We start from the raw sequence: 26,906 nt of genomic DNA, 5'->3' as shown, positions 1-26,906 counted from the left end.
TCTGTTTCTCAGGTAACCTTCAGGGTCATTTGCGAATTCATAGTGGAGAGAAGCCCTACCTGTGCACCCAATGTGGCCAGTGTTTCTCCCAGAAACTCGAACTTCGCCGACACCTGCTTTCCCATACAGGGGAAGTTTTTCTCTGTAGCTACTGTGGAAAAGCACTGAGGGACCCGCACACCCTTAGGGCCCATGAAAGACTACACAGTGGAGAAAGACCCCACTGCTGCCATATCTGTGGAAAAGGTTAGAACATTTTTATCAGGATTTACAATCTGCACATAGTATAGTTTGTTCTCTCATCAAAGACTCAACAAAATGAGTCGTAGGTTGACGTGCCCAACTCAGTTTTGTCATATGACTTCAGCTCTTGCCAAAACCCTGGCAAAAAATAGTTGAGACCAAGGCAAAGTTGAGACTGTGGCCTGCTTCTGTAGACGTGTGCATAAAAATCATAGAGGGATATGCTTTACAAACTTAATACCCATTACGACATTGGATGATGTTGAAATTGAGGATGGCCCATTGGCTGTTCCAGCAGTATCAAAGATTTGTGTCTGCTACCTACAGCTCACGTGGAATGTCTCAAACCTAAACCTACTTCCAGGCATCTTATATATGCCTCTCTGGAACACCCCTAAATCCAAACAGTCCAACTGCCAACCCCACAGAGGTCCTTAGTCTGGGTCTCATTAACATAAGATCACTAGCCTCAAAATCATTGTTTATTAATGATCTAATTATGGTTCACTTAAATATGATTGGGTTATGTGAAACCTGGCTTAAACCAACAGCTGTCCTCTCCTTAAACAAAGCCTGCCCACTGGCATACACATTTAGTCACGTCCCTCGTGATGCGAAGCAAGTCGGGGGTGTTTCTCTTATTTATGAATCTAAGTTTAGCTTATTAGCTGTTGGGGGTCACAAATGTGACTCATTTGAGCATGTGATTCTCTGTTCTGCCCACGATGCTATGTATTGCCGAGGTCAGAAAAATAAAAATCAGCCACATTATTTTGTCACTGTATATAGGCCCCCTGGCCCATACTCTGAATTCTTAGATGAATTTGGTGCGTTCATCTCTAACTTGTCAACTAATGCAGATAAAATTCTGATTACAGGTCACTTTAACATTCATATAAATAAGCCTTCTGATCCCCTCTGTAAATCATATATGGAAATTGTGGATGCATTAGGATTTCAGCAGTGCATTCAGGACTCGATGCACATTAGTGGAAATACCCTGGATTTGGTTCTCGCAATTGGTATTGCTGTCATGAATATTGACATCATTCCTCTTGCATTGGTGGTCTCTGATCACTCACTTATTAGGTTTACAGTTTCGCTGCCGTGTTTAGTGGAACAACAACAACCTTATTTATCGCTACGGTGATACATCAACTCCTCAACTATGACTGAACTTGAAGCTAGACTGCCTGATATCTTAGCTTCACATTTGGAAATTGCCCAATCAGTAGACAGTCTTGTGGATTATTTAAACTCAGTGCTCAAAACGACACTCGACATGATTGCGCCAACTTTGTTAAAGCCACGCTCCCCTAAAACACATTCACCTTGGTTCAGTGATTACTTGCGTGACCTCAAGCAGAAGACTAGAGCTGTAGAATGGAAATGGTGTAGTTCAAAATTAGAGGTATTCCACCTTGCATTGCATGATGCTATCTTAGACTGTAAGCATGCACTAGTGGCGACAAAGCGGGCCCATTACTCTGATTTGATCAACAAAAACAAGCATAACTCAAGCTTCTTGTTCGACACAGTGCAACACTTATACATGGACAACCACCTATAAGTCGCTCTCCTTTAACAGCACAAGATTTCCTGGATTACTTTGAGAAGAAAATAGAAAACATTAGGTTAAACATATCCCAGCATGCCTTAACCCAGCCACTGTACCCTGCTATTGTGCTGGGTGCCATTACTGTGGTATTACCTAGATTTACAGAATTTGATAGTATCTCACGACAAAACTCGTTACGTCTAAAAAAAAAAAAGCACAACCTCATCAATTCATCAATTTTATTTATATAGCGCCAAATCACAACAAACAGTTGCCCCAAGGCGCTTTATATTGTAAGGTAAGGCCATACAATAATTACGTAAAAACCCCAACGGTCAAAACGACCCCCTGTGAGCAAGCACTTGGCGACAGTGGGAAGGAAAAACTCCCTTTTAACAGGAAGAAACCTCCAGCAGAACCAGGCTCAGGGAGGGGCAGTCTTCTGCTGGGACTGGTTGGGGCTGAGGGAGAGAACCAGGAAAAAGACATGCTGTGGAGGGGAGCAGAGATCAACCTGCTTATTTGATCCTATACCAACAAAAATGTTTAAGGACCTGTGGCCCACTCTTGGGCTGACTGTGCTGGAAAGTATTAATTTCTCACTAACTTCTCGATCTGTTCCTAAATGTTTCAAATCTGCAGTGATTAAACCATTACTTAAGAAATCTAGGCTTGACCTTAGTGTATTGAAAAATTATAGGCTGATATCAAATCTATCATTTTACTCTAAAATTCTGGAAAAAGTGGTTTCACGGCAGCTCATGGACTACCTTACTGAGAATAATCTTTTTGAGCCACTGCAGTCTGCTTTTAAAAAATATCATTCACAGAGACAGTCCTCACTTAAGTGGTGAATGATCTTCTGCTTGTAATGGATTTGGAAACCATTAGGGTTCTGGTGATGTTAGATCTCAGTGCTGCATTTGATACCATGGATGATCATATTCTACTCGATAGGCTGGAGAATCATTTTGGGATTATTGGGAATGCCCTTGCATGGTTGACGTCATACCTCACCAGTCATTCTCACTGTGTTTTGTACAATAACACTACCTCTAACCTTAGTGACATGAAATTTGGGGTTCCACAGGGGTTCGTCTTAGACCCCCTGCTTTTCTCCCTTTATATAGCACTCCTTGGGCACATATTGGGGCGTTTTGTGATTACTTTTCACTGCTATGCTGATGATACTCAGTTATACATGCCGATAACTGCTGGTAATCTCATTCACATAAAATCTTTAGAAGATTGCCTTGCATCAGTGAGAAGCTGGATGTCTAGCAACTTTCTACTTTTCAACTCTGATAAGACTGAAATGATGGTTCTTGGTCCAGTGAGACATCTGCATCAATTTGACCAGTTAACACTTGGCCTAGGCTTGTGTGTCATACATCACACTGATAAAGTGAGGAACCTTGGGGTAATTTTTGATCCTACCTTGTCCTTTGACCTCCATATTAGAAATATTATGAGGACTGCTTTCTTCCACCTGCGAAATATATCGAAGATTCGTCCCATCCTGTCTATGGCTGATGCTGAGACCCTGATTCATGCATTTGTCTCTTCTAGATTGAACACTGCAATGTTCTATTTTCTGGTTTACCGTAGTCCAGCATGTGGGCTCTCCAATTGGTTCAAAATGCTGTTGCCAGACTTTTGACATGAAGCAGAAAGTTCGACCACATTACACCCATTTTGGCATCCCTTCACTGGCTTCCTGTCCCAGTGAGATCAGATTTTAAGGTTTTGCTACTAGCCTATAAAATTGTTCATGGACTGGCATCTCCCTACCTAGCTGACCTAATTAAACCCTATGTACCGGCCTGTGCTTTGCGTTCTCAGGGTGCAGGACTACTGTGTGTCCCTAGGGTAAATAAAAAGTCTGCAGTGGTCATAGAGCTTTCTCTTATTGTGCCCCTGTTCTGTGAAATGATCTCCCTGCATAAATAAGACAGTCAGATTCTGTAGAGACTTTCAAGTCTTGACTCAAGACGCACTTATTTTCCCTTTTGTATGGCTAGCATACTGTCATAGTATGTTTCTATGCTTTTTACTCTTTTAATTAATTTTATTAGGAAATGGAGCAGACCCCAGCCTCAACTTCATCTAAATTCTGGGTGTTTTAGTGAAGCTTAGGACTCGTGGCCGGCAATCACCTTAGTATTTCCTGTTTTTTCTTGTTGTTGTTGTTGTTTAATGCTGACAAATTATACTGTATCTGTTGTCTTTCTGATGCCTGATTCTGTTTTTTTTTTCTCTCTCTCTCTGTTTGAGGTGCGGCTCTATCCAGAGATGGGTGTGGTATCTGTTCCGGAAATCCCCTTGTCCTGTATATTTGTTTTATGAATTGTTTTGTCATTTGTGTCGATAGCATGGCCCAAGTAGAGGGTCACCCCTTTGAGTCTCGTCTGCTTGAGGTTTCTTCCTCAGAGGGAGTTTTTCCTTACCACTGTCGCCTGTGTGCTTGCTCTGGCGGTTGGTAAGTTTAGATCTTACTTGTGTGAAGTGCCTTGAGGCAACTTTGTTGTGATTTGGCGCTACATAAATGAAAAAAATTTTAATTGAAATTGAAAAAGAAAACATTCAGCAAACTACTTACAGAGCGCGTTTTTATTAGTCTGCAGCACAGTGTCATAAAAACTTTACCAAACCATTTGAGGTTCACAATAGTTGTGATATTACCCTGTTAGTATACAGATGCTTGATGTTGTGCTGTAACATAAACTCCAGAACCAAAATACGAGGGCTGTCAGTAAAGTAAGGGTCCTTTTTATTTTTTTCAAAAACTATATGGATTTCATTCATATGTTTTTACGTCAGACATGCTTGAACCCTCATGCGCATGCGTGAGTTTTTCCACGCCTGTCGGTGACATCATTCGCCTGTGAGCACTCCTTGTGGGAGGAGTCGTCCAGCCCCTCGTCGGAATTCCTTTGTCTGAGAAGTTGCTGAGAGACTGGCGCGTTGTTTGATCAAAGATTTTTCTAAACTTGTGAGACACATCGAAGTGGACACGGTTCGAAAAATTAAGCTGGTTTTCAGTGAAAATTTTAACGGCTGATGAGAGATTTTGAGGTGATTCTGTCCCTTTAAGGACTTCCCACGGTGCGAGACGTCGCTCAGCGCTCTCAGCCGCCGTCGTCAGCCTGTTCAAGCTGAAAACCTCCACATTTCAGGCTCTATTGATCCAGGACGTCGTGAGAGAACAGAGAAGTTTCAGAAGAAGTCGGTTTCAGCATTTTATCCGGATATTCCACTGTTAAAGGAGATTTTTTTAATGAAAGACGTGCGGACGGATCCGCGCGTCGGGACGCAGCCGACACGGTGCGGCGGCACAGGAAAAACACCTCTGTGTTGATAATCATTTGTAAAATCCAGGCGGCTTTTGATGGCTTTCAGTGGAGTGAGTATATGAGAAATTGTTTAACAGGCAGGACATGTTCCAACTTGTCCTTAAGGCTTTCAACAGAGGTGTTTTTCCTGTGGCGGACTTCGATGTGTCTCACAGGTTTAGAAAAAATTTTGATCAAACAACGCGCCAGTCTCTCAGCAACTTCTCAGACAAAGGAATTCCGACAAGGGGCTGGACGACTCCTCCCACAAGGAGTGCTCACAGGCGAATGACGTCACCGACAGGCGTGGAAAAACTCACGCATGCGCACGAGGGTTCAAGCATGTCTGACGTAAAAACATATGAATGAAATCCATATAGTTTTTGAAAAAAATAAAAAGGACCGTTACTTTATTGACAGCCCTCGTATAGTATTGCAGCAATTAGGACATGTTTTTGTCGCATGTAGCTTTTATTTTGGTTTTGGTCCCCTAAAAATATTGCCTTATGAAAGCACATTGAGCAAAGGCAACAGTGCACATGTACCGATTTTTTTGGTCCCTGGTTTGGGACCAAACAAATTAGCCTTGGTTGTGAAAGTGCCTGCAGTGTACTGCTTAACCTGCTGGAAACAAAACCTAGCCTTGTCCAAATACGAGATGTTCCTGATCAGAGACTATAATACAGAAATCCGAAAACTCGAGTTTTCATTGGTGACCCAAGTTTTATGAATTTTTGTTTTGACCATCTACAACCCCAATTCCAATGAAGTTGGGACGTTGTGTAAATAAAAATGTAAATAAAAACAGAATACAATAATTTGCAAATCCTCTTCAACCTATATTCAGTTGAATACACGACAAAGACAAGATATTTAATGTTCAAACTGATAACCTTTATTGTTTTTGTGCAAATATTTGCTCATTATGAAATGATGACTGCAGCACATTTCAAAAAAGCTGGGACAGTGGTATGTTTACCACTGTGTTACATCACCTTTCCTTCTAACAACACTCAATAAGCGTTTGGGAACTGAGGACACTAATTGTTGAAGCTTTGTCGGTGGAATTCTTTCTCATTCTTGCTTGATGATGACCATAAAATTTTATTACAGAGATTAGAGCATGTCATAGGTATTAAAGGCATTGCGCTGCGGTGGTTTGAATCATATTTGTCTAATAGATTACAGTTTGTTCATGTAAATGGGGAATCTTCTTCACAGACTAAAGTTAATTATGGAGTTCCACAAGGTTCTGTGCTAGGACCAATTTTATTCACTTTATACATGCTTCCCTTGGGCAGTATTATTAGACGGCATTGCTTAAATTTTCATTGTTACGCAGATGATACCCAGCTTTATCTATCCATGAAGCCAGAGGATACACACCAATTAGCTAAACTGCAGGATTGTCTTACAGACATAAAGACATGGATGACCTCTAATTTCCTGCTTTTAAACTCAGATAAAACTGAAGTTATTGTACTTGTCCCCACAAATCTTAGAAGCATGGTGTCTAACCAGATCGTTACTCTGGATGGCATTTCCCTGATCTCTAGTAATACTGTGAGAAATCTTGGAGTTATTTTTGATCAGGATATGTCATTCAAAGCGCATATTAAACAAATATGTAGGACTGCCTTTTTGCATTTACGCAATATCTCTAAAATCAGAAAGGTCTTGTCTCAGAGTAGCCAAAGATAACGATACGTCTTTGGGATGGTTATGAGTAATTTTTTCTCTAATAGTTAAAATTGTATTAGCAAAGAAAGTCATGAAGTCATTACTAGTTAAAGTTAAAGGAATACTTGGCTCAATAGAGCTCTGACTCTTTGTCAGCCTGGCTACAGTGCTGATGTCCTAGCTTTACGGAAGGGTTTTTTATAGAGCAACAGACTCTCTTTTTCCAGGCTAAGTGAAGATCTTCTAAATTAGTGAGACGCCATTTCCTCTCCAACTTACGGGTTATCTGCTTTAAGCTGCGAGTTTGTGAGTTATACCACGGAGTCAGGCACTTCTGATTTAAAGCTCTCTTTTTCAGAGGAGCTACAGCATCCAAAGTTGTCTTCAGTGAGGATGTAAAACTATTGACGAGATACTCTATCTCACTTACAGAGTTTAGGTAGCTACTCTGCACTGTGTTGGTATATGGCATTAGAGAACATAAAGAAGGAATCATATCCTTAAAGCTACTTACAGCACTTTCTGAAAGACTTCTAGTGTTATATGGCTGGGGGGGCCTGGCTGCCTTTTTGTTTCTGTCCTTTGTTTCTCCTTCCAGGTGGCTTGCATTTGGGACTGAGTGGCTGTGTTGCTGATGTTATCAGGACCTCACCCTGATCACCTGCGGCTCGTCAGGACTCACAGCTGAGGTGCATCTATATGGATTGGAACATGGTGGCATTTAAGACTGGAATATGCAGTGTGTATTTGCCAGAGACTCGACCTTGTGACCAGACGGGTGAGATCGTCGTCTCGGGAGCCATCTCATCATCAGTGGATGCAGAGAACGTCCAGGTTTGATGCACGGTCTGTGAAAGAGGAGGGGGTGAGGTCTCACGCTCGTCAGCACACTTCCTGAGATACGTTAGATTTTGTGACTAACATTTATACAGTCAGTAAATGTGGTGTCCCTCACACCTTTTTATATTGAGCTGTATGTTAGTCATGTATCGACTTCCCCTGCAGTGGAGTTTTGTGAACTGGATGTTCCATGCCTGCAGGTTGGGAAGTTGATTAGTAATCAAGCCAGGAAGTGTTTGCTGTTTGTACACCTTTAAGTGTTCTCTCTGTGTGTAGAGTGTGGACTCACATAATGGTTCCTTCTTTCACAGACTCGGTTTGTTGCGGCCACCTGGGGGTTGTCGGCGGGGTCCTTGGGTCCGAACAGCTTCTGGCTCCGGACCGTTAGCGCTGCTGGGAGCGCACCACGCCAGACCGCACTTTGTTCTTTATGTATCACTGTTATGTATTAAATTCAGTTAGCCTTTGTACCGTGCTCTGCTTATTTCATACTGGGTCTTTCAAACGCTGGTCGGTTCTCCGAGCTGCGTCCGACACATAACAGTAGTCTCTGGCCAAACATCACGGACCCAGCGGTAGCAGAGACGGTAACGCGCCGGGAAGGCGGCAGCAGACGTTCAGAAGTTATCCGGATCAGTTGCGGGTGCTCTCCGCCCGGATGGTGCGTGTTTGAGACCCATTACGGAATACTGATTTGTGCTCTCTTGCAGCCGTGTTCCTGTGTTTGTGCCTTATCCGTGGGTCGTGGTGGAGTGTGACTGGCGACGGCTTCGCGTCACGCTCCGACCGGATAAGAGGTTTAAACGGGAGCTGCAAGAGTGTGTCTGTAATGGGTGAACGCGCACGGCGGAGCTCTGTGGCACGGGTCGCTGAGCTTCCTGTGTTACAGTTGTAGCCCCGTTTCCCCGGATAAAGATAACTACTGTGTCTGTTGTATCAGCTCCGGCGTTATTTAGTTTACTCACATTTTTGGTTGTGTGTTGCTCACAGCTGCGCACAGAAAAGCAGCTCGTTTGTTTTCTCTGTCACCAAAGGGGTTTTTTTGTTTTTAGCACTCTGGCTCCCTCTGTTGGTGACTGAGTCACATTACCGTCAAGCTCTTAAGTTGGAACAGGTGTGTTCCATTTGTTTGAGCTTGACAGTATAAATCACTTATTTGTTTTGTGTTAGTTCATTTTGTGTGGGTGTTTTTTGAGTTGGTTTTTGTGTGGGATTTTATTTTTTGTTTTTCACTATTTAGTGTCTGGGGTCGTGTCCCTGCAGTTCTGTTTAAGAAAAAAAAAAAGGACCCACGCAACTGTATGTTAGTCTGTTAGTCTTTCTTTTTATTTCTTTCAGTTTCACCTCCCAGGGTTTGATGGGACGGTCCCCTGGGGGGTCATGGGGGGGGTAATTGGGTTGTTTTTTTTTTCTCTTTTTTTTTTTTTTTTTTGTGCCCTCTCTTCTCCTCTGACTCCAGCCGGGTGAGCCGTAGAGTCGGCGTTGCTGGAGTGGTGCAGGTTGGTTATGCTGGGCGTTTCCCGGGTAACCTCTGCACCTGGGGGGGGGGTTCTTTTTGTTCCCTCTCTTCTCCTCTGACTCCAGCTGGGTGAGCCGTAGTGTCGGCGTTGCTGGAGTGGTGCAGTTTGGTTATGCTGGGCGTTTCCCAGGTAACCTCTGCACCTGGGGGGGGGGTTTCTCCTTTTGTTTTTCCCCCCAGTTTCCGCCCTCAGGGTTTGACTGTGGTGTCCTCTGGGGGGGAAAGGGCTGTGGGTCCATCTAGCCATAGTCGGCCGAGGCTGGGTCCGTTGGTCATGAGGGGAGGCGTCTCCTGGGGTTGACGAGTGGTCCTCTGGGAGGCGCTGGGAGTCCCCGTGGGTGACGTTGGATCCCAGAGGGACCTCGGCTGTGGTTATTACTCCTGGAGCTGGCGGGAAGTCCTCTGGGGGGTGTTGGTCCCTACATGTCGTTTGGGGGGGGGGGGGGGGGTGTTTTAGCACTTTTATTTGTAAGCTTAAGTTTGGGGTTTTTCTTTTCTCCTCTTCCCGGGGTTTGATGGGACGGTCCCCTGGGGAGGGGGGATGTTTTGGTTGTTTGTGTTTGTCTTTTTTGTTTTATGACTAAAGACCGAACATGGTTGGATAAAGGCTGACTGCAGAGGTTTAAGAACTCCTGGCCACACCTGTGCTAAGGGACTGAGTGAAACAAAGGCAAAGATGCAGCCAGTGGAGAGGACATCAACCATTCTGTTGGAAGAGGAATGCAGATGCGGTTTCCAGCCATGGTCCCTGGAGGGGGGTGTTTCTCCTGGGCCAGGTTTGTGTGGTCGCCGGGAGGCTTCCCGTGAGGGTGGGGTACTGTTATATGGCTGGGGGGGCCTGGCTGCCTTTTTGTTTCTGTCCTTTGTTTCTCCTTCCAGGTGGCTTGCATTTGGGACTGAGTGGCTGTGTTGATGAGGTTATCAGGACCTCACCCTGATCACCTGCGGCTTGTCAGGACTCACAGCTGAGGTGCATCTATATGGATTGGAACATGGTGGCATTTAAGACTGGAGTATGCAGTGTGTATTTGCCAGAGACTCGACCTTGTGACCAGACGGGTGAGATCGTCGTCTCGGGAGCCATCTCATCATCAGTGGATGCAGAGAACGTCCAGGTTTGATGCACGGTCTGTGAAAGAGGAGGGGGTGAGGTCTCACGCTTGTCAGCACACTTCCTGAGGTACGTTAGATTTTGTGACTAACATTTATACAGTCAGTAAATGTGGTGTCCCTCACACCTTTTTATATTGAGCTGTATGTTAGTCATGTATCGACTTCCCCTGCAGTGGAGTTTTGTGAACTGGATGTTCCATGCCTGCAGGTTGGGAAGTTGATTAGTAATCAAGCAAGGAAGTGTTTGCTGTTTGTACACCTTTAAGTGTTCTCTCTGTGTGTAGAGTGTGGACTCACATAATGGTTGCTTCTTTCACAGACTCGGTTTGTTAGGGCCACCTGGGGGGTGTCGGCGGGGTCCTTGGGTCCGAACAGCTTCTGGCTCCGGACCGTTAGCGCTGCTGGGAGCGCACCACGCCAGACCGCACTTTGTTCTTTATGTATCACTGTTATGTATTAAATTCAGTTAGCCTTTGTACCGTGCTCTGCTTATTTCATACTGGGTCTTTCAAACGCTGGTCGGTTCTCCGAGCTGCGTCCGACACATAACATCTAGTGTAATTAAACTTATTCCCCACTGCTGGGTAGTCCATCAGAGTAAATGTAAATGTTATTAATGATCAGACAGAAGGGAGTTTTCAGGGAATACTGTTAAGTCTTCAATTTCCATACCATAAGTCAGAACAAGATCTAAGATATGATTAAAGTGGTGGGTGGACTCATTTACATTTTGAGCAAAGCCATTTGAGTCTAATAATAGATTAAATGCAGTGTTGAGGCTGTCATTCTAGGCATCTGTGTGGATGTTAAAATCGCCCACTATAATTATCTTATCAGAGCTAAGCACTAAGTCAGACAAAAGGTCTGAAAATTCACAGAGAAACTCACAGTAACGACCAGGTGGACGATAGATAATAACAAATAAAACTGGTTTTTGGGACTTCCAATTTGGATGGATAAGACTAAGAGTCAAGCTTTCAAATGAATTAAAGCTCTGTCTGGATTTTTGATTAATTAATAAGCTGGAATGGAAGATTGCTGCTAATCCTCCGCTTCGGCCCGTGCTACGAGCATTCTGGCAGTTAGTGTGACTCGGGGGTGTTGACTCATTTAAACTAACATATTCATCCTGCTGTAACCAGGTTTCTGTAAGGCAGAATAAATCAATATGTTGATCAATTATTATATCATTTACTAACAGGGACATAGAAGAGAGAGACCTAATGTTTAATAGACCACATTTAACTGTTTTAGTCTGTGGTGCAGTTGAAGGTGCTATATTATTTTTTCTTTTTGAATTTTTATGCTTAAATAGATTTTTACTGGTTATTGGTGGTCTGGGAGCAGGCACCGTCTCTACGGGGATGGGGTAATGAGGGGATGGCAGGAGGTGTGTAAGACTACAACTCTGCTTCCTGGTCCCAACCCTGGATAGTCACGGTTTGGAGGATTTAAGAAAATTGGCCAGATTTCTAGAAATGAGAGCTGCTCCATCCAAAGTGGGATGGATGCCATCTCTCCTAACAAGACCAGGTTTTCCCCAGAAGCTTTGCCAATTATCTATGAAGCCCACCTCATTTTTTGGACACCACTCAGACAGCCAGCAATTCAAGGAGAACATGCGGCTAAACATGTCACTCCCGGTCCGATTGGGGAGGGGCCCAGAGAAAACTACAGAGTCCGACAGTGTTTTTGCAAAGTTACACACCGATTCAATGTTAATTTTAGTGACCTCCGATTGGCGTAACCGGGTGTCATTACTGCCGACGTGAATTACAATCTTACCAAATTTAACGCTTAGCCTTAGCCAGCAGTTTCAAATTTCCTTCAATGTCGCCTGCTCTGGCCCCTGGAAGACAATTGACTATGGTTGCTGTTGTCACTAACTTCACATTTCTCAAAACAGAGTCGCCAATAACCAGAGTTTGATCCTCGGTGGGTGTGTCGCCGAGTGGGGAAAAACGGTTAGAAATGTGAACGGGTTGGCGGTGTACACGGGGCTTCTGTTTAGGGCTACGCTTCCTCCTCACAGTCACCCAGTCGGCCTGCTTTCCCGGCTGCTCGGGATCTGCTGGAAGGGAACTAACGGCGGCTAAGCTACCTTGGTCCGCACCGACTACAGGGGCCTGGCTAGCTGTAGAATTTTCCACGGTGCGGAGCCGAGTCTCCAATTCGCCCAGCCTGTCCTCCAAAGCTACGAATAAGCTACACTTATTACAAGTACCATTACTGCTAAAGGAGGCCGAGGAATAACTAAACATTTCACACCCAGAGCAGAAAAGTGTAGGAGAGACAGGAGAAGCCGCCATGCTAAATCGGCTAAGAGCTAGTAGCTGCGCTAAGCTAGCTGATTCCTAAAAACACACAAAGTGAATAATGTGTAAATAATTTAGAGGTGATTCAGTAGAGGGAGTGCTTTAGTTAAGGCACGTGAAGATTACACTGTGAAACAAATCGTTATCTAGTTATCTAGATCAATCTAACTGCGCAGATTAAACAGCTAACAGATACAGCAAAACACCGCTGTGCTCCGGAACAGGAAGTGATACAATACCGCAGTGAGAGCCAACCACCAGTAGAGGCAAGCAAGAGGCAAAAAGTGTATGTTCTGTCCCAAGAGTTCATGTCCAAAAAAGTGAGTGGGCGTAATTGACAAACAACAACACAAGGCAGAAGACAGAGTTCTAACAGCTACATTGGTGCCATGACCCGGATAGGAGTGAAGTTTAAGCCCTGTTTACACATAGACTGTAAGAGCTCCCGGAAGCATCCCGGAAGAGTTTTTGGCCATCTTAAGGATCACACACCGTTGTTAACGCCGGCACTAGGGGGCGTGGCTTAGTTCCGGCTTTATCGGGACTCGTCTAAAAAATTATTCAACATGTCGAATAATTCCGGGAGCGCTCCCAGAGAATTCGCGTGACGACGGAGACAACGCCGTTTGATACTTTTTCATTGCCGTTTCATCCTGCCCCTTCCTGTAGTGCCGCAGTTTACACCACCGTAATTGGCGGCCAGTGTTGTATCCCTAACCAACGGCGTGTAAAACGGCGAAAGAGCCCACATCGGCGTCCTCAAGGGCGTTTTAACTGGCGACAAAGGCAGACAAAACGGCGGCGCTAGCAGACAGTACGCCGTTCTAAATGCCACCTCCCGGTTAACGGCGTTCCAAACGGCCAGTAGGCGGCGGTCAATATAAAAACGCTAGCGCGCTGCATGCAGGCCTCTCACTCGCGTCCAGCTCCAGATATTTTTGCAGAGAAGCTCCAGTATGCCTCCTAAAAGAAAATTGGCAGCAGCAAGGACTTACCAAGAGGTCTGGTTCAGAAGCAGAGGAGAGGTCTGTGGTGGAGACGAGCAACACATTGAGGAGGGGAAAAGGAGAGGAAAAAAAGGCTGAGAGATGAGCTCCCTCCCCCTGCAGTGACAGCTGCTTCAGCCTATTATACTCTGGGGGCGGTGCCTATATGCAAAAGTTCCTGGAGTAACGCAGGATTTGCCTGGATAAATCTAGCGGTACACAGGGCATTATCGGCGGCAGCAGAACACTGCCATTCTCACGCACGTCTTAACCTGCGATTGTAAAGGATAGAACTGGGTATTAACCCCCGTTGCCTGACGTGTGCCTGATGCTACGGCGTCAAAACGCCCCTTTATTCGGCGGATTTAGCGGCGTTTTATCCGCGTATTTGTGGCTAGTACGGCGCTCAAAATGCCGGTGAAATGCTCTGCCCCTTTCCACCGCAAAAACAGCCGGAACTACCGCAAACTTCGGTCTATGTACTACCCACCAACAAAACCGTCTATGTGTAACCTGGGCTTTAGGGTGGTGAGTGTGATGGAGGCTAGCAGGAGTCGCTGTGCAATAGTAGTCAGTAAACCTTATTTCCCAACAGCTAACAGGACTCTGGCCACATCGGTAGAGCCTGGATTTTGACTTTCTAGTTAGAGCGTCTGCTTCCCATGCCAGAGATCATGAATTTGTGTCCTGGGGGGAATGAGTGGGCGCAGTCAACACAGTGCAGTAGAGAGAGTATGAGCTGCTATGTATACATTTCCTGGTATAAGTTTATGTTCACCTTTTCAAACTCACTTATCCACACCTACATGCTATATTTAGCAAACTGTGTGTTAAGTCAGATTTATACCATGGTCAGTGAGAATTCCATGTCTAACTGGTGTGCATTATTTTCGTGTATACGCACACGTAGTTCGGCGAGTTAAGTCACTGTTATAATCACTCCGCTCTGGTCGTCACCATAGCAACGCGCAAATCAGCGCATCGCATCAAAACATCGAGCGTAGTTTCTGGACCTGTTGCCAGTTGGTCGTAGCTCCACACAGCAGAGAGGGGGGGGGGTGTGAGTGGTCCGTTGCAGCACGAGCCCGCAGACTTGACTCTTATCAAGTTCTGTTAACTTAAATAAATATTTGTGTGTTTGCTCACTATGTGGGACCATAGTATAAGCGGATTAAACAACTCGAAGCCGTGCATTATACAACCCCTGGCAAAAATTATGGAATCACCGGCCTCAGAGGATGTTCATTCAGTTGTTTAATTTTGTAGAAAAAAAGCAGATCACAGACATGACACAAAACTAAAGTCATTTCAAATGGCAACTTTCTGGCTTTAAGAAACACTATAAGAAATCAAGAAAAAAAGATTGTGGCAGTCAGTAACGGTTACTTTTTTAGACCAAGCAGAGGAAAAAAATATGGAATCACCCTGTAAATTTTCATCCCCCAAATTAACACCTGCATCAAATCAGATCTGCTCATTGACATTGACCCTATGCCATGACATTGACCCTATGTGTCTTTTTACAAGGAATGTTTTTGCAGTTTTTGCTCTATGGCAAGATGCATTATCATCTTGAAAAATGATTTCATCATCCCCAAACATCCTTTCAATTGTCCAAAATATCAACATAAACTTGTGCATTTATTGATGATGTAATGACAGCCATCTTTCCAGTGCCTTTACCTGACATGCAGCCCCATATCATCAATGACTGTGGAAATTTACATGTTCTCTTCAGGCAGTCATCTTTATAAATCTCATTGGAAAGGCATCAAACAAAAGTTCCAGCATCATCACCTTGCCCAATGCAGATTTGAGATTCATCACTGAATATGACTTTCAATCAGTCATCCACAGTCCACAATTGCTTTTCCTTAGCCCATTGTAACCTTGTTTTTTTCTGATTAGGTGTTAATGATGCCTTTCGTTTAGCTTTTCTGTATGTAAATCCCATTTCCTTTAGGCGGTTTCTTACAGTTCGGTCACAGACGTTGACTCCAGTTTCCTCCCATTCGTTCCTCATTTGTTTTGTTGTACATTTTTCGATTTTTGAGACATATTGCTTTAAGTTTTCTGTCTTGACGCTTTGATGTCTTCCTTGGTCTACCAGTATGTTTGCCTTTAACAACCTTCCCATGTTGTTTGTATTTGGTCCAGAGTTTAGACACAGCTGACTGTGAACAACCAACATCTTTTGCAACATTGCGTGATGATTTACTCTTTTAAGAGTTTGATAATCCTCTCCTTTGTTTCAATTGACATCTCTCGTGTTGGAGCCATGATTCATGTCAGTCCACTTGGTGCAACAGCTCTCCAAGGTGTGATCACTCCTTTTTAAATGCAGACTAACGAGCAGATCTGATATGATGCAGGTGTTAGTTTTGGGGATGAAAATTTACAGGGTGATTCCATAATTCTTTCCTCAGAATTGAGTGATTCCATATTTTTTCCCTCTGCTTGGTCTAAAAAAGTAACCGTTACTGACTGCCACAATCTTTTTTTCTTGATTTCTTATAGTGTTTCTTAAAGCCAGAAAGTTGCCATTTGAAATGACTTTAGTTTTGTGTCATGTCTGTGATCTGCTTTTTTTCTACAAAATTAAACAACTGAATGAACATCCTCCGAGGCCGGTGATTCCATAATTTTTGCCAGGGGTTGTACAGTTTGAATGCACTTCGCGGAGTAACACCACTCCACTTTGCGTCGTGGTGTTTTAGACTCCGCGTTGTGCATTCAAACCGTATAATACACGGATTCTCGTTGTTTAATCCTTACATGTCTACTTTATTTCCATATAGAGTAGGAAAGTTACAAGACTGATTTTTGTTCACTGCTTTTTAAGTGGGTGAAAGGTTTATACCCAGCAAGATGATTGTCTAATGATCGATCGATTGATCGATCAATCAATCAATCAATCAGTCAATCAATCAATCAATCAATCAACTTCTCTGACACACAAACCACTGTGCTGAGTTCATTGGTCTCCCTTATGATAACTTCATACTTGCTTTCCAATATCTAGTGGCATTGAGCTGTTATTATGTTGGTGCATATCAGTTAAAATTGTTACCTTTCTAATCAAAAAAAAAAAAAAAGAAACAAAGCAACAACAAAAAAAAAACAAACTCCAAGACATCCTCTTATAACTTGCAATCTGCATGAAATTATGGAATGACTGATTTTTGCAGCTCTGTTGGACAGAAATGTTTCAATTATTAGTGCAAAACTAATCAAGCTATTTTGACGGGCTCAACTGAAGCATCTTTGATGAAACTGGGAAGTGATCAGCAGGGGTGAGGCTCTGTGCAATCACTGACTGCATTTTTTTCTTTTTATAAAATTCATTTTTAATGCTTTTGTGAAACATACACACTTACACAAGTTACTAGTTACACAACTCGTAACCACAATGGTGTGTATAAGTGTAGATTTGGATGTTTTTGACCTAATTTTGCAGAATGTTTAAGCCTTTTCAGAAGAATGCAAACCTGACTACTTTGTAGATTATAGTCCAATGTGCAAAGACAACAAACAGGAAATAATAATGAGTGATGAACTGATCAGCATGACATGCAGTTGATGGTGGCATGGTGGATCAGTGGTTCGCACTGTTGCTTCACAGCAATAAGGTCCTGGGGTCGCTGCCCGGCTGGTCCTTTCTGTGTGGCGTTTACATGTTCTCTCCATGTTTGCATGGGTTCCCTCTGGGTGCGCCGGCTTCCTCCCACATAATAAGGCATGCATGTCAATTGGAAACTTTAATTTGATCATAGATGTGCATGAGATTGTGACCGAGTTTGTTTGTCTATATGTGGCCCTGCAGTGTAACCTGTTCAAAGTGTACCCTGCCCTGCTGGGATCAGCTCCAGCAGGACATGAGATGAAAAAAGCGCTGCATAAATGCATTTATTACCATTTAGATATTTCCTACCTGAATGACTGATTGGCATGCACTGACTCTGCTTGATTGTCTCAGTTGGGGATTTTCCTGGAAGAAGTTTCTCCATGTTCTATCAGTGTTGTTCTGTGCCTTTTGTTCTGTCTTGATAGAATGCCAGTAGCACCCATCCCAACGTGTGTGGTCTTCTTGTGCTTTCTTCCAGTGAAAATACAAATCATGAAAAATTATAAAACAAATCAACGCAATTGTTAGTATTTCCTTACCACTGTCGCCAGTGTGCTTGCACATAGGGTGGGCAAGATCTAGATCTCACTTGTATACAGCACTTTGTGATGAATTATGATTCCTTATGATATTGTATAAATCAGTTGAATTAACGAGATTATAATGGTGGACATGCAACATCAGAATCTTTGTGATTCTTCTTCTTTCAGCTGCTACCGTTAAGGGCCGCCAAAGTAGGTCAATTGTTTCCACCTCACTCTGCCCTCTGTATCTTCCTCTGTCACACCAATCATCTACATGTCCTCCCTCAGCACATCCATAGACCTCCTCTTTGGTCTCCGTCTTCTCCTCCTGCCTGGTGGCTCCATCCTCAGCATCCTTCTCCCTATATACCCTGGGTCCCTCCTCTGCACATGTCCAGAACCTTTACCATTGAATGAGCAAATATTGAAACAAATCACACAGACAGTGATGCAATCATTAATTCACAAAAGCAGGAAGAAAGAAATGTATTAAAGCTGTAAACAAACAAGCAGGGAGACAAACGTTCCCGAGCCACAGGTATATTTGGATTAAGGCCGGCATCTTCTTAGGAGTTAGCAATGTGACAACACTTGAAAATGTGCTTGATATTGCTGTCTGCATTCCCAGAATATAAAGCAGCATGGATGGAGGGGATGTTTCAGTTCATTGAGTGGGATAATTAACCTCTGATTTGCTGCCAAAAATGTGTGGCTGGTGGCCAGCCTCATGTGTGTACGTTTCCACTGTGTTAAACCACAGCAACAGTGTTGAGACCAAATGACTCACACAGTCATTTCAATTGAAATCACAACTGCAGTTCCCCAAACAGATGCGTTTTTAGTGTCTGTTTCAGGATCGTCTGTCACTTCCACAGTGTCTCCACACTGCTGCTATGGTTCAAAACAATATTTAAACTTCAACATGTTATATCACCCCCATCCCCAAAAAAAGGAACAAAATGATTCCTTGGTTTGGTGAGTGTGAAGCATTTCTATGGGCTGCTGACAGTGATAGTTTGTCTGTTAATAATTTGATTTATAGGCTACATTGATGCCTATAAATCACCAGTGTGAGATAGTGTTCAGTCTGTCACTTAAAAAAAAAAGCTGTAGCAACTCAAGACCAAGCCTCAATCTCCAGCTGTCAAAAATACTTGGAAGAGGAAAAAGTAGCAGATCTTCTTAGTTCCTTGAGGTTGGCTCCAAAAGGGAGCACATTCCCATAGAAGTCCGTGTTAATTTGCCCAACTTGAGAGGAGAAATATTTTGTGCCATATTTTAGGCCATGAAGTTGTTTATAATTTGGAATGTGATGGCTTTGAGAGACAGGTAATGTGTGCTACTGAGCCAAGTCAGAGTTCCGCTACCAAAGGCCGCGAGCAGTGGCTGCTAGCTCTTGTGGACCAACCGTGTCTGTCCATTCTGAGAGTTCTTTTACAAATATCTGTAAGAATATTGATTGATGTTTGCTTAATTGTCCTAACAGCTCAGCTAAGATGTCTGTGCTCCAGTATTTCAGTTAAGTAATTTTTAAGTCATTTTCTTATTTTATTTATTATGTTAGCATCATTAGCAGCTATTGGTAGCTTGATGGCTACTGAGGAAATAGAATAGTCCTAATGTTTTAATACCTACCCCCAAGCTACCTGTCATGAAACTACCTCCCTCTACACACACACACACACACACACACACACACACACACACACACACACACACACACACACACACACACACACACACACATGCATATACAACCCCTGGCAAAAATGATGGAATCACTGGCCTCAGAGGATGTTCATTCAGTTGTTTAATTTTGTAGAAAAAAAACAGATCACAGACATGACAAAACTAAAGACATTTCAAATGGCAACTTTCTGGCTTTGAGAAACACTATAAGAAATCAGGAAAAAAAATTGTGGCAGTCAGTAACGGTTACTTTTTTAGACCAAGCAGAGGAAAAAAAATATGGAATCACTCAATTCTGAGGAAAAAATTATGGAATCATGAGAAACAAAAGAACGCTCCCAAACATCCTTTCAGTTGATTGGATAAGAAAAGTGTCCAAAATATCAACGTAAACTTGTGCATTTATTGATGATGTAATGACAGCCATCTCCCCAGTGCCTTTACCTGACATGCAGCCCCATATCATCAATGACTGTGGAAATTTACATGTTCTCTTCAGGCAGTCATCTTTATAAATCTCATTGGAACGGCACCAAACAAGTTTCAGCATCATCACCTTGCCCAATGCAGATTCAAGATTCATCACTGAATATGATATATTGCGTGATGATTTACCCTCTTTTAAGAGTTTGATAATCCTCTCCTTTGTTTCAATTGACATCTCTCGTGTTGGAGCCATGATTCATGTCAATCCAGTTGGTGCCACAGCTCTCCAAGGTGTGATCACTCCTTTTTAGATGCAGACTAACGAGCAGATCTGATTTGATGCAGGTGTTAGTTTTGAGGATGAAAATTTACAGGGTGATTCCATAATTTATTCCTCAGAATTGAGTGAGTCCATATTTTTTTCCCTCTGCTTGGTCTAAAAAAGTAACCATTACTGACTGCCACAATTTTTTTTCCTGATTTCTTATAGTGTTTCTTAAAGCCAGAAAGTTGCCATTTGAAATGACTTTGGTTTTGTGTCATGTTTGTGATCTGCTTTTTTTCTACAAAATTAAACAACTGAATGAACATCCTCCGAGGCCGGTGATTCCATAATTTTTGCCAGGGGTTGTATGTATATATATATATATATATATATATATATATATATATATATACACACACACACACACAGTGAGGAAAATAAGTATTTGAACACCATGCGATTTTGCAAGTTCTCCCACTTAGAAATCATGGAGGGGTCTGAAATTTTCATCTTAGGTGCAAAAAAAAAAAAATCCGAAAATCACAATGTATGATTTTTTTAAATAATTTATTTGTATGTTACTGCTGCAAATAAGTATTTGAACACCTACCAACCAGCTGTATCGTTCCTTCTTGCACTGAGGGTGCCTCAGCCTGTCACTGAATGAGCTGTTCAGCTCCACTACAGTCCGGTGCAGAGGGTGAGAGGAGTTGTCCATGATGGATTTGAACTTGACTAACACCCTCCTCTCAGCCACCTCCTCCAGAGAGTCCAGAGGACAGCCCAGGACAGAGCTGGACTAGCCTCTGCAGGAGAGCAGAGGCTACAACAGAGTCGTAGAAGGTCTTAAGCAGAGGCCTGCTCACTCCAAAGCATCTCAGTCTCCTCAGGAGGTGGAGGCGACTCTGACCTTTTTTGTACAGGGCGTCGGTGTTGTGAGTCCAGTCCAATTTGCTGTTGAGGTGAACACCCAGGTATTTGAAACTGTCCACAGTCTCTATGTCCTCCCCCTGGATGTTCACCGGTGGGTGAGGTGGTGGTTTCTTCCTGAAGTCGATCACCATCTCCTTCATCTTACTGGTGTTGAGAGACAAGTGGTTGCGCTCACACCAGTCCACGAAGTCTGTGATGACCGACCGGTACTCCAGCTCGTTCCCCTCAGACACGCGACCCACAATGGTCATCAGAGAACTTCTGGAGGTGGCAGCTGTCCGTGTTGTAGGTGAAGTCCGAGGTGCAGAGGGTGAAGAGGAAAGGCGAGAGGACGTTGCCCTGGGGGGCCCCGGTGCTGCACCTTACCACCTCAGACTGTCAGCCGCGCAGCCGCACATACTGCAGGCGGTCAGTGAGGTAGTCGATGGTCCAGGCTGCGAGATGCCCATCCACACCTGCGTCCTCCAGCTCCCCCCGCAGCAGCGCCGGTCTGATGGTGTTGAAAGCGTTGGAGAAATCACAGACCTTGACTCTCACAGCGCTCCCGCCGGTCTCTAGGTGGGTGAGCACTCGTTGCAGCAGGTAGATGGCAGCGTCATCTACCCCGATGTTGGGCCTGTAGGCGAACTGCAGTGGGTCCAGGATGTCGCTCACCACAGTGCAGAGGTGAGACATGACGAGCCGTTCCATGGTCTTCATGAGGTGAGAGGTCAGGGCAACTGGTCTGTAGTGGGCTGGTTCCTTGGCGTGCGGTGTTTTGGGAACCAATACCACACAGGAGGTCTTCCACAGGGTGGGGACCACCCCCAGGCTGAGGCTCATGTTGAAGATTTGCTGTTTGGTATGCTTATGTATTTTGGATCAAGGTTGAACGCTGCAAAAGCGGAAAGCTTATAGGACTATATTAGCAATGTTAGGGCCCTGTCCCACTGGGGAGAGGATTAATTGCGCATGAATTGAGTGTACAAATTGCGGGCGTTCGTTGTCGTCCGCAACAAAAATGGCCAAAAATGACAGATGTCCCAGTATGAATTACGGATATATTAATAATATATAGCGAATATATGATGAACAATCATGGTGAGGAAACTGATCCGACACATTGAGATTATCACGGCAGTATTATGGTTGTATTACGAATGCATCGTGCACGTGTTGCGCGATGCATGTTACACGGATATTGCAGATGTTTGGCAAATATGGGCCAATTTTGTGTGCAATCCATACACAAATCCTCCTAAACGCCAGTGGGACAGGGCCCTTAGCTAACAGCAGTGAACAGTGAATGTTGTGCTGCAATGCACCATGGGAGTTCAGGGTTTTAAATGTTATTGTGATTCATATTAGTTTGACAGTGTTGTTATTGTTATTGATTTATTGTGAAGTTATGGTTCTTGATCCAGCGAGGTTTCTGCATCAATTTGATCAGCTAGCACTTAGCTTAGGTTTGTGTGTTATACATCATATGGATAAAGTGAGGAACCTTGGAGTAATTTTTGATTCTATGTTTTCCTTTGATCTCCACATTAGAGACATTACGAGGACTGCTTTCTTCCATTTGCGAAATATAGTGAAGATTCGTCCTATCCTGTCTGTGGCTGATGCTGAGACTTTGATTCATACATTTGTCTCTTCTAGATTGGACTATTGTAATGCTCTGTTTTCTGGCTTACCACAGTCCAGGATTAGGGGTCTTCAACTGGTTCAAAACGCTGCTGCCAGACTTTTGACACAAAGCAGAAAGTTTGACCACATTACACCCATTTTGGCATCCCTGCACTGGCTTCCAGTTGCTGCAAGATCGGATTTTAAAGTACTGTTATTAGTTCATAAAATTGTTCATGGACTTGCACCTCCCTATCTGGCTGACCTGGTAAGCCCCTATGTACCATCTCGGGCCCTGCGTTCTCAGGGTGCAGGACTTCTGTGTGTTCCCAAGGTGAATAAAAAGTCTGCCGGTCACAGAGCTTTCTCCTACCGTGCCCCAGCTCGTTCCACAGATCTCCCGGCACACATTCAGCAGTCTGATACTGTAGAGACTTTTAAGTCAGGTTTAAAGACTCTTTTGTTTTCCCTGTTTTATCATTAGTGTTATGATGTGTTTTTATTCTTGTATTCTTTTATGGTCATCTTTTTATTGTTTTAAATTTTTAATTCAGTTTTTTTGTTGTTTTATGTTGTGTGAAGCGCCTTGAGACGAGTTCGTTGTGAATTGGCGTTATATAAATTAATAAATTTGAAATTTGAATTGTGTTTTTGTAGTTCAATTGGTTAAGTCAGTTTAGTTAAGTGTCATGTCATAGTTTTAGGCAGAAATTGAACTTTTGGGTGTCCAAAAAAAAAAAAAAATCGGTGTTGAAAATTTTAGGTCCAAAGCCCAGTGGCAGGGGTTGTGAGGGGTGGAAACTCTCCACAGGGGTGGTCTGGGGGGCCTCCCCTGTGAACATTTTGAAAATATAGACCCTAAATGATACATTCTAGTGAATTTTAAAGAATTACTAACTGCTAGGACTACAAACTACAACCGACCAAAACATTTTTTTTTCTCAAGTACAACCAGAGGGAGTTCATTGATGTGTGATGTGAGTTTGGTTGCAATACAAGCAATAAATAAAACGTTTGAGATTTTTTCATATTTACTGGAATAACAAAATCCCAAAAATTATATAAAAGTTTATTTTTCCCATCTAGGTGCTGTAGTACAACCACAGGGAGTTCATTGGTGTGTCATGTGAGTTTGGTTGCACTACAAGATATAAATAAAAAGTTACTGAGATTTTATTCAAATTTATTACAGTAAAAATACCTGAAGTTATATTATAGTATCATTTTCCAATGTTAGTGCTGTAGTACAATCAGAAGGAACTCATTGATATGGCATGTGAGCTTGGTGGCACTACAGACCAGAAATGTGATTGAGTTTTTATCAAAGCTTTTGCTTTCACCATCGTAATTTGTTGACAGTGCCTGAGCTCTGGTCTCGCAGACAGCTGCACGTCAAGATCGATGCAATTCATAATAAACAGGACGTCTCATTTTGGGGGAAAATGTTTTTGGTCGTTGTAGTTTGTTGTCTGTATTACAATGTTTGGAGGTGTCATTTGATTTAAAAGCATTTGGAGCCATGCAGTCAGTCCCACAACAGCAAATGGACAATATTATGATGACGATGATTATTATTATTATTATTTCCTTTACATGAGGGACAAAGTTTACAGTTTACAAACCGGCGAAGCTGGTGAAGTCCATGCCAGAGAACCGTCACATGCGCTGCCCTACAAGAAGTTAATGAGGAGCGATAGACGCCTCATCCAAGACAGACCCTCTATATGCAGAGCCTCCAGCGTTTCTGGATGGATCTCATCAACCTCCGGGGCCTTGCCACTGTGGAGTTGTTTGACTACCTCATTGACTTCCACCAGGGAAACTGATGATGATCCCCCACCAGCTTCCAGCTCTGCCTCTACTACAGAGGGTGCTCCTATATGCAGGAGTTCCTCAGAGTGCTCCTTCCAGCTCCCGATTACCTCCTCAATTGAGGGCCACAGTCTCATCCTTACTGTATACAGCTTAAATGTTTCCTTGTTTTCCTCTCCTGAGGTGCCTCACAGTCCTCCAGAAGCACCCAAGAGGTCTTTTGTCATCACTAACTTTAATCAAAATCTTGCTTTCACCTTACTTATTTTTTTAATCACTTTTTAAAATCTTTTTATTTCTTAGCTTAATCATTTTGCAGATTCACTTATTTATTTGTTAGGGTTGCACTTGCTTTAGGAGCACATAATTTTTGTCGTACATGCATCGTGCACTGTATAATAATGAATTGAACAGCATTTTTGGTTTATGCATCCATATCCTGCTTATGTTTAATACTACAAGGTGACTGTACACTTGTACAGAGAAGCAGACAGGGTCTGGTAGTTTTCAATCAGTCCCCAGCATTGCTGGTCCAACCCCTTCTCTTGTATGTATCATTCCAGTTTTGTGGGAGGTCTCTTGGAGTGTGTGTGTGTGTGTGTGTGTGTGTGTGTGTGTGTGTGTGTGTGTGTGTGTGTGTGTGTGTGTGTGTGTGTGTGTGTGTGTGTGTGTGTGTGTGTGTGTGTGTGTGTGTGTGTGTGTGTGTGTGTGTGTGTGTGTGTGTGTGTGTGTGTTGGGGGGGCTAACCAATCATGGCTGATAAGAGAGCGTGGCAAATGATGTTCCATAATCAGTGATCAGTCACTAGTTGACATCAAGGTTAAAGCATCATTGCAAAGCATTATAGTCATCTGATTGACCAGTCTGTGCAACCGCTAGTGAGTTGTCTGTATCATTCTTGGAGTGTCACTTCATCTTTTTAAATTAACTGATTTGTTTTTGTATTTTTCAGGCTATATCTTGTCCACCAAACTGAGGAGGCACATCAAGTCATCTCATCTGAAAGAGAAACCATACAGTTGCCACTGCGGTGCTTCATACACTGGGAGACAAAGTCTGCTGAGGCACCAAGCTCAGCATAAGACAGAGGGAGGAACTCTTGAGAAGGAAGGAGGGCAAGGACAGCTATCGGCTTTAGGATCGAATCATCCAAGGCCGATCAGGGGCAGACCAAAGAAGAGCAGGCTCCCTCAAACATCAGGAGTGAAGGAGGCAGTCAAAGGAGAGCAGAGGGGAGGACATGAAAATGGAGATAAACCTGTAGAGGTCAGTGTAGATGAGGTGCTGCAGATCGTGGGGAGCGTTCAAAAGGGTGAGGTCACAGGGACAAACGAAGCAAGAGACATTGTTGAGAAGGAGGCACCAGGCCACATCCAGGAAGCTGTGGTGTACATGAATAATGATAGCATGACTACACCAAGCTCCGCCCCTCTTCTCCTCACCTCTGAGAGCATGCTTCACGGTGGAGCCGAGCAGGACCTGGTGGAGGTGATGATATCAGAAAGCGGAGAACAATGCATTGTGGTCCAGGGACAAGCGACAGTTGGGGAGCTGCTGATCTTACAGGAGGAGAGTGGGCTCTGCTCTGTGGCTCAGACTGTGGAGATAAACACAGCTTAACTGACAGATGTTTGCCTGAGCCCCTGTGTCCAAAACACAACCTTTGAGGCATTCCAACAGCTTCTGCAGATCAGATGTGAACTCATCACTTGTTATTAGCACCGAATGCCATTTCAGTTTTTCAGTTTATTTTCATTTATACAGCGCCAAATCACAGAGTTGCCTCAAGGTGCTTCACACAAGTAAGGTCTAACCTTACTAACCCCCAGAGCAACAGTGGTAAGGGAAACTCCCTCTGAGGAAGAAACCTCAAGCAGACCAGACTCAAAGGGGTGACCCTCTGCTTGGGCCATGCTACAGACATAAATTACAGAACAATTCACAGAAACAATTCACAAAATTAATATACAGGAAATGCTGTTGGTGCACAGGACAGGAGGGTCTCCAGCACAAATACAGCTCCCATCTCTGGATGGAGCTGCACCTTAAACAGAGATAAAAAAAAAAAAAAACAATCACGCATCAGAAAGACAAGAAATACAGTATAATTTGCCAGCATTAAACAACAAGTAAAACAGGAAATACTAAGGTGATTGCCGGCCACTAACCCTACGCTTCACTAAAAGACCCAGAATTTAGGTAAAGTTGAGGCCACGACATGCTTCGTTTCCTAATAAAATGAATTAAAAGAGTAAAAAGCGTAAAACTAAAGTATACCAGTATGCTAGCCATACGAAAGGGAAAATAAGTGCATCTTAAGTCTGGACTTGAAAGTCTGCACAGAATCTGACTGCTTTATTGACGCAGGGAGATCGTTCCACAGAACAGGGGCATGTTAAGAGAAAGCTCTATGACCTGCAGATTTCTTATTCACCCTATGG

The 26,906-nt window shown here is 43.5% G+C and overlaps 1 protein-coding gene across 3 annotated transcripts in view; it reads left to right on the top strand.

The window, feature by feature from the left end:
* Positions 1-26,105, top strand: part of znf408 (zinc finger protein 408) — a 118,337-nt gene extending 92,232 nt beyond the window's left edge. For 2 of the 3 annotated variants that reach the window (XM_034194036.1, XM_034194019.1), the window contains 2 exons: positions 13-246; positions 25,418-26,105. In XM_034194036.1, the coding sequence (XP_034049927.1) occupies positions 13-246; positions 25,418-26,085 (902 nt within the window). In that variant the 3' untranslated portion in view covers positions 26,086-26,105. The remainder of the gene's footprint in view (positions 1-12; positions 247-25,417) is intronic. The other variant, XM_034194028.1, reaches the window with a different exon arrangement.
* The last annotated feature ends 801 nt before the right edge of the window (positions 26,106-26,906 follow it).

This window comes from Thalassophryne amazonica, chromosome 2, assembly GCF_902500255.1.
Source record: "Thalassophryne amazonica chromosome 2, fThaAma1.1, whole genome shotgun sequence".
NCBI lineage: Eukaryota > Metazoa > Chordata > Actinopteri > Batrachoidiformes > Batrachoididae > Thalassophryne > Thalassophryne amazonica.
This window is presented reverse-complemented; position numbering and strand designations above follow the sequence as displayed.